At 39.0% G+C, this 8,654-nt stretch overlaps 1 protein-coding gene and 1 long non-coding RNA gene across 4 annotated transcripts in view; one reads left to right on the forward strand and one right to left on the reverse strand.

Moving 5' to 3' along the window:
• LOC138735690 (uncharacterized) overlaps positions 1-8,654 on the forward strand; it is a 48,611-nt gene that overhangs the window by 39,510 nt on the left and 447 nt on the right. The window lies entirely within an intron of this gene.
• Positions 1-8,654, reverse strand: part of LOC138735684 (tyrosine-protein kinase Srms-like) — a 29,233-nt gene that overhangs the window by 7,477 nt on the left and 13,102 nt on the right. For all 3 annotated transcript variants that reach the window (XR_011339870.1, XR_011339871.1, XM_069883890.1), the window contains exons 3-5: positions 8,609-8,654; positions 5,133-5,277; positions 2,736-2,894 (exon numbers count right to left, since the gene is read on the reverse strand). The exon at positions 8,609-8,654 is cut by the window's right edge and continues 115 nt beyond it. Coding sequence is in view for 1 of the 3 variants with exons in the window: in XM_069883890.1 (XP_069739991.1) it covers positions 2,736-2,894; positions 5,133-5,277; positions 8,609-8,654 (350 nt within the window). In the remaining 2 variants the exon portion in view is untranslated. The remainder of the gene's footprint in view (positions 1-2,735; positions 2,895-5,132; positions 5,278-8,608) is intronic.

Here is an 8,654-nt window from a genome sequence, read left to right on the forward strand (position 1 = left end):
ACCTTATACAGATGCCATCTGGTATTTGTTTCCATTGCTCCTGGAAAAGCATGCTGGCTGCCCACCCTATCTATGCCTCTCATAATCTTATCGACCTCTATGAAGTCACCTCCATCCTTCTTCGCTCCCTAGCTTTGTTAACCTTGCCTCATAAAACACATTCTCCAATCCAGCCAACATCCTGGTAAAGAATGAGAGGGGATATCATTTTGAATGGTGAAAGGATTGGACAGAGTAGATGTGAATAAAATGTTTTCCTTGGTGGGTGAAACCAGGGCAAGAGGCCACGGTCTTAGAATTAGAAGAAACCCATTTAAAACAGAGATGAGGAGAAATTTCTATAGCCAGAGGGTCGTGGATTTGTGGAATTCAGATCATTGGGGGAGGTTGATAGGTATCCAAATAGTCAAGGTATCGGGGATATGGGAACAAGGCCAGAACTTGGAACTAGATGTGAGAAGAGTTTAGCTCAGGGTGGATTTGCAGAGCAGACTCAATGGGCCTTTATCTTATGATTTCCTGTGTATCCTCTCCAAAGCTTCCATATCCTTCCTGTAATGATGTGATCAAGAGTGGTCGAACCAGAGTTTCATTGAGCTGCAACAGTACTTCATAGTTTTTAAATTCAATTCCTCGACTAACGAAGGCCAGTATACCGTGGAGTTTCTTAACTGCTCTATAAATCTGCATGGCAACCTTGAGAGATCCATGGATTTGGTCCCCAAAGTCTCTCTGTTCTTTCACACAGTTAAGAATCCTACCATTAACTATGTACTCTACCTTCAAGTTCGCCTTTCTAAACTGAATCACCACACTTATCCAGATTGAACGCCAAATGCCACTTCTCCGCCCAACTTTGCATCCTGTCTATATCCTATGTAACCTATGACAACCTTCTATACCATCCACATCACCTCCAACCTTCATGTCATCTGCAAATTTACTTCTCCCCTTCTTCATCCAGGTCATTTATAAACGTCACAAAGAGAAGGGATCTCAGAAGAGATCCCTGAGGAACTCCACGAGTCACTGGCTTCCAGGCAGAATATATTCCATCTACTACAACTCTCTGCTTTCTGCAAGCAAGCCCATTCTGAATCCTTACCATGACTCATGACTTTCTGAATGTCTACCATGGGGTCCTTGTCAAATATCTTACTAAAATTCATATGCAGCACATCTATCACTCTATCAATTCCTCAAAAAAAACAATTAGGCTCACAAAGGATGACCTACTCCTCACAAATCCATGCTGACGATCCCGGATAAGACTATGCTTCTCCAAATGTTCATAAATACTGTCCCTAAGAATTCTCTCCAGGAATTTGTACCATGACAACTACTTTTCACGTTCTATGTAAATGAGTTCAATGATGGAATTGATGGCTTTGTGGACAAGTTTGTGCATATGATATAAATATAGGTGGAGGGTCAAGGGTCGGTCATGTTGAGGAAGAAGGATGTTTGCAAAGGGACTTGGACAGGTTGGCAGACTGGGAAAAGAAGTGGCAGTTGGAATTCTGCATTAGGAAGTATATGGTCATGCAGTTTTGTAGATGGAATAAAGGAGTGATATAAGGTGCCTATCATGTCACTTCCAAATAATTCCCCTCTCATCTTAAATCTATAGGATGAGAAATACTCATTTAGGACCTACATATTTCTTCATTGATCATTAAGGGACCTCAATATCCCTGGTCAGTTAGGGTTCCCTAATCTTCCCTTTGCCCTTTCAGGAACACGCTTCCCCTGAGCTCTTCCCATCTATCTTCTAAAAGCTCCCTGCGCCCCGCCCCCCCCCCACTTGCCAGACATCCCTTTACCTGCAGCTTTCCCAAATCAATCTTTGAAAGTTCTTTTCTAATGCCATCAAAATGAGCTTTGTCTCAGTTTAGACCTATAGCACGGTATCAGGGCCTTCTGGCCCACGAACCTGTGCCATTCAATTACACCCAATTGACCTACGACTCCATACATTTTTTTGAAGGGTGGAAGGAAACAGGAGCACCTGGTGGAAACCCACGCAGACACAGGTCACTGGTGCTGTAACAGCGATGGACTAACCGTGCCACCCCAATTCAGGATTGGAATTTGTGGACCGATCCTATCTTTTTCCACCACCAATGGAGTGATGGCCACTGGTCACAAATTGCTCTCTCACTGATACAGTCACGTCTTCCCTTGGTTTTGCAACATATGGGCATGGGTTGGTTCATTTCTCAGATATCAAAGTTGGTATTGAAATGAACATGTGAATATCAAAAATGAGGTAAAATAAAAAAATGCTTAAAAAGGTTAAAATCACAAAAACATTTTAAGAAACAAACCCCTCACAATGAAAATAATTAAAAAAAATTAAATAAACTCAAATGAAAGGAAAACTAACCTGTACATACCATTCCCTCTATAGCTGCCTCCTCCCTTTGAAACCAACGGAACTGCTGGCTCAGCTAGGAGATTGCCCACCTTGAACACTGAAAGCTCTTAAAGTGTACAGCAAGGGTTCTGAAAGCAGCTGGAGTGGAAAGCTCGACTTCAGACCACACCCAGGAGCTTCCACTCAACACAGAGAGTAAAAGGCAATAGATCCAAACAAATTAGTGCACAGAATCTTACAGCACAAAAGGCGGCCACGTGGTCTCTTGGTCTATAAACGCACATGAGCTTTCCGATACAAGTACCGGTCATTGCATGCTCCTACTCGCCTGACTTTCCCCCATTTTCCAGTTACTAACCACATAGGTATTCCTTTAAGTTTCCTTTGGACATGAGCTCTGTGACGATGTAAACAGGTTCTTCCATCGAACAAACGGCATAAAGCTGGATTAGTTTTGGATGATTGATGCTCTTCATAATTTTAACTTCCTGAAGAAACACATCTGGATCCATGTCATCTACACAAATAAAATCTAATATTTAATACTTTACTTGACAATTTTTGCAATTTTGTAAACATGCTCAATATTGCAAAAAAAAAAATTTGAACCATATACAACAGTTTGTCAAGCTGTGGGCTGGAGCATGAAAACTTTATTTCACAAATTATAGCAAATTTAGTAATCCTTTATTGTCAAAAAAATCTCATTTGAAGAGGGACAGTTGAGAAAATATTCTGCACTGCCAGACTGATTCTCTAACCAGTTTGCCCATGCATTGAACCATAGTGTCAACTTTCACACCTCTAATTGCTATTGAACAGATCTTGCTATCTTGGCAAAAAAAAAAATCAAAGAATCCTGAAAGAACATAAACTGGCTGAGAATGTGTTACAAGGTTTTACAAATTTAAATGGGCACCGTGTTAAAACTGCAAGGGAAATTTAAACTTTAAATTTAGACACATTTCGGCCCATGAGACTGTACCGCCCAATTGTACCGCCCAAAATGCTCCAGAGCATTTTGAATGGTGAGAGGAAACCAGGGCACTGGAGGAAACCCTTGCTGACACCGGGAGAACTTACAAACTCCTTAAAGACAGCGCCAGGTTTGAACCTGGATCGCTGCCACTGTTACAGTCTTGCGCTAACTGCTTTCTAACTACTGCCCCTAATGATCAGTAGATTGGGAATTCCTTTCTAGTCCTTCCTGAAGCATACATTTATTACAGTATAGAGACAGTGCCTCTGTCCTGCAGGAACTATTCACCACTCCACATATCCCATCAATTTGAATGCATTTCCTTTGGGTGCTCTGGTTTATTCCAACATCATATGGTTTGTAGGTTTATTTGACACTGGAAACTGGTGTGTAGGTGGTATGGCAGAACCTGGGTGGGGTTGAGGGGAATGCGACAAGAAGAGATTGCGGATATAAATGAGCAGAGATAGGGCCTGATCTGTAAACCAACACAGACTGGCTGGACTGAAATAGTCTCCTTCTATGTTGCTGTGGAAATGCTGCTGGCTAACGTTGTGGAACCTACTACCTATAGTTACATTGGGGGAATTATCAGCAAGAGAACTGAAGCAATTCAAGGAAAAGGTTGGCCACCAACCACCTCAGGAAACAAAAATGTTTCCAATCATACAATTGGTAAAGTCCCCCATAAACTGAAAACTAAAATAACAATACCATAAATACTGGATATGCACACTTACCATTTTTGCACATAGGTGATTTCAACATGTTCAAACATAAAGTATAAGCAGGAAAATTATTTTACTTCATGGCTCTTTCAACATAATTTCATTGAACACCAAATAAGTGAGAAATATATTTTCATTTCGTTATACTGCATAATTTTCGCAGGTTTTCATAATTTTATTTTGATTAACTGCATCCATTTCTGGAATGTTGTGCATGAGAATCATTTAGAGATAGATTCTTGCTGAAGAACCTTATTAGGCTGAACTGATGGTTGAAGACAGGGCTGTGATTTTGTGAACCACACTGATGCCTATAAATTTCCCACAAGCTTCTACACTTCAGAAAATTATCCTGCCTCGTTACTGGAATAAAATCTACTTAAAATGTTACATTTTGTAATCAGGTTATTTATTTTCTTAAGGGAATAGAAGAATAGGAGTGGATGGAGAGATTGAGAGAGTTTCAAACTCCTTCAGTATTTCTGTAAAAGCATGAACATAAGCCCACATTTTGCATGGCAATATCTACAGTTAAATGTAGAAAAGGCAGCAGTTCCCCATTTGTGGGTCTTCAAGGGACTGAGCATGGACACTCCACGCTTGCTGAGAGCTGTTGGTTGGCTATTTGGCAGCTACATTCTGACAATATAGACTCCTCAAACTGTCTTGCAGAGAACTATGTAGTTGCAGCAACTCCCCAGTAATACATCAGTAATGTTTAAATTTTAATATTTTTTGGAACAATTTTGCATGATTGCAAACATTCTTTCACCACTTAACCTCTATGGTGAGGTCTTCATGCAGAAAGTCTTGCCGGGGTGTACCGCTTGCCAAGAATCTAGTTGTCTATAACTAGCCAGTTCCCTCATAGGGTTTGTGGCTGTATGTTAGAATTAAAGTGATTGGATGTGGTCCAGAGAGTAGCAGCAAGGGCACCCATTGACTATACAATTGTGGGCATTGTAAAGTTTAGGTTTCCAGCTGTATTTATTCAACCTGTACCCAAGTCCAACATTTGTATATTACACAAACACAATATGCCACAAACCCCTTTTAAGCATTTTGATTGCCACATGTTGGCTTTCATTCCAAATTCCTTCCCAGACTTCTCCAAAGTGGCCTTCTCCCAGTTTTTGTAACACACAAAATTCTTCTCTGGGCCTTTCCCATTCATCAGATGGATAAGCTTCTTGCTGCAAAAAAAGTCAAAACTTCATTTGTTTTTCAAAACCCCATTTACTTTCCTCTGTATTTTATGAAGGTAAAGACTGTCAGACCTTATTATAAATATTATACAACACAAATCCAATTTAGAAATGTTTTAAAGTCTGATTTACACTGTTAAACATATAGTACAAGTGTTAAACAAACATTCTATTGGTTAATTTTGTTAGTCAACCCAGACATACAAGCTTAATGCAGAGGGTGTAGGGATCACTTATTGCAATATATCTACACTCCAGATTTCAGTAAAGAGGTTTAATTTTAATTAAATGCTTATTTAATTCAACTGTTAGATTTTTAAACATTATGGGTTTAATTTGCATAGCAAAACAAGTTGTACAAAATGGTAATCAATTTTAAGACATTCTACAATTATCTTTTAAGTAAGAGTGATCTGGGCAAGATTGTTACTGAATACCTCATCTGCAATTAAAAAGGACATGGAAGATGGTTAATTTAATGAAAGGTGTGTGGTTAATCTGGAGCAGATCAGTGTGAAGGAGGAGGAGATGTTAGATGTCCAACATGCATTAGGACTGATAAATCCCTAGGGCTAGATGAGACCTAGTCCAGATTGCCAAGGGAAACACAATTAGAGATAGCGACGGCCCTAATGATGTTTTGCATCTTTGTTGAAGCCAAGATATCACAAAAAACTGAAGGATGGTGAGATGGATTTTGATGGTAGAAAATGTTGGGTTAAAGAGAAAAGACAATAGAGAGAATGCTAGATAAGAAAAGTAATAATAACCACAGACACTCAGGAAAAGCATGCAAACAGAAGGATGTACCACTAATTAGAATCACAGCAAAAAAAATTGAAAGCACTTTTTCTGAATCCATCATTAATTCATAACAAGACGATTGAATTAATGAAAAGTAAATGGAAACAGTTTGATGGCCATAGTACTAAATGAACAAATTGGGAATTACATACTTAAATTTTGGAAGGGATAGGCAAGATAGAAAAGGGGAAAGTTGACAGCAAATTAACATTCCTTTTCTCAACAAAAAGTCATCCAGATATGGCTACCAAGAGAAAGTAAAGATTACATTAAATCTAAGGAAAGAACATTTCATGTGGTATGGGTGAACCATTAAACTTTAGAACTGGAAACTTTCGGATTTCAGCAAAAGACAGACTGAGAAATTGATAAGAAAATTATTTCACCTTTTGAGAATCCTACAAACAGGTTCCACAGATATGAAAGAAATGCCAAGGTTAGCAAAGATTGCTTATTGTCTGAGACAGGAGAAATTATATTGGGCAATACAGAAATTAAAGAGATAATAAATAAATCTTTTGTGTCTGTTTTTTATGGTTGAAGGTACAGAAAACCTCTCAGGCATAGTGGCCGACTAGATATCTAGATTAAATGAAGAGTTCAAAGACTTTAACATCAGTTTAAAAAAAAGGAGAAACGAGGTATTGATGACATACATCTCACAATGGTGAAAGAGACGACTATGGAGATGGTGGATGTTTTTCAAACAAGTGTAAAGTGTTGCACTTTTTGATGTCAAATGTAAGTTGAACATGTTAATGACAAGAACTCTTAAAAGCATTGATGTGCAGAGGGACCTGGGGGTCAGTTCCACAGCTTCTTGAAAGTGGCCTCGCAAATGGATAGGTTGGGAAGGAAGGCATCTGGTATGATGGCTTTTATTGGGTGGGACATTGAGTATAAAAGGAAGCAAGTCATGTTGTAGTGATACAAAACTTTGGTTAGACTGTACTTGTGAGTATTGTGCACATTTCTAGTTGCCCAATTACGAGAAAGATGTGGAAGCTTTTGAAAGAGTACTGAAGAGATTTACCAGGATGTTGCCTGAGCTATAAAGAGAGGGTTCTTTCTCTGGAGAGTTGGAGGTTGAAGGGAGATCTTGTGCAATTTCTTAAAGTGATGAGAGGCATTGATAGCGTCAGAATCTTCTTTGTCTCAGAGTGAAAATGTCACATGCATTTAAAGGAGGTGGGGGTGGGGGGTGGAGGAGTTTAAAGGAGATTTTTTGGGCAATTCTTTAATACAGAGTGCTAGGTGTCTGGAACAGGCTGGTCAAGAGTAATGTTGGAAGCAGACAAAATAGTAGCATTTAAGAGACTTTTCGATAGACACGCAAGTAGGCAGGGAATAGAGGTCCACAGATCATTTGCAATCAGCAAAGTTTAGATTAATTTGGACATTATATTCTGTGTAGCCATCATTTGCTGAAGGGGGTGTTTTATTCTGATTTATTTATTTTTAAGTGCCTTGAATGCTCTGGTTTGCAAGGTGAAAAGGCAGATTTTACCTTTGGCAAATTAAGTAGGAAAATGCAAGGTAATCAAGTTTAGAAGAAGTATGAAAAAACAAATTATTAAATGTGTTGAGACAAAATACCACAGAACAAAGGGGTCTGCAGCTCTAGAACAGGAATCACAAGGATTGGCATGAGGGTGTAACAGCTAATTAGGAATCTTGTCCTTTACTGCAGGTGGTACAGAGTGTTACAAATGTTGCTGACACCATACATGAACTTGTGCCAAGGCTATGGACCAGCCATGACCTTGTGAATGGCAGCTTCTCTCTCCACTTTAATAAAGGGATATACTTGCAAAGGAGGTAGTACAGAGAAGGGTTTCTAGGCTGATTCCTGGAATTAAAACATTGATGTATTAAGAGAGATTGAGGGGACTACAGTTAAAAGAGTTGAGAAGAATGACCGGTGATCTTAATAAAATATGTATGATTCTTAGGGGTATTGGCAGGGTGGATATTGAGAGATCATTTCCACTAGTAAGGACTTCTTAAACAGGGGCATAATTTCAGAATAAGAAGTTGGCCATTTGTGACAGAGATGGACATGAATTTCTTCTGAGGATGTAGACTCTGGAACTTTCAATTCCAAAACCTGCAGAGGCAGAATCATTGCAAGAATTCATGGTGGAGATGTACATTCTTTTGAACTGCAAAGTAGAGAGTGAAAGTGATGTTGAGTCAATGGCAGATGTTGGATGACATGTTGGATGACAGAGCAGGATGGTCTTGGTCTGCTTGTCCTCTTAGAACAGGGTAGAAGACATTTTATCTTTGTGTCATCATAAATTAAAACAATTTGAAGTTTTTGCAGTTTGGAAACTTGTAACAACTTGTTGGCCAACATCATTTGATTAGAAGCAATGCAAGAATTAAGAAGCCATGTTAGATAATATAAGGAACGCAATATATTTTCAGACTATCATCATTTTTTAATCATTTTGGATAACATTTGGAATATGGAAATTGTATTGCGCAACATTGGAAAAGTCCCAGAAAATACCTTTGCACAAGGTTTTGTCAATGGAAACCCAAAGATCTTCCATCTT

Source organism: Narcine bancroftii, chromosome 6 (genome assembly GCF_036971445.1).
Source record: "Narcine bancroftii isolate sNarBan1 chromosome 6, sNarBan1.hap1, whole genome shotgun sequence".
Taxonomy (NCBI): domain Eukaryota; kingdom Metazoa; phylum Chordata; class Chondrichthyes; order Torpediniformes; family Narcinidae; genus Narcine; species Narcine bancroftii.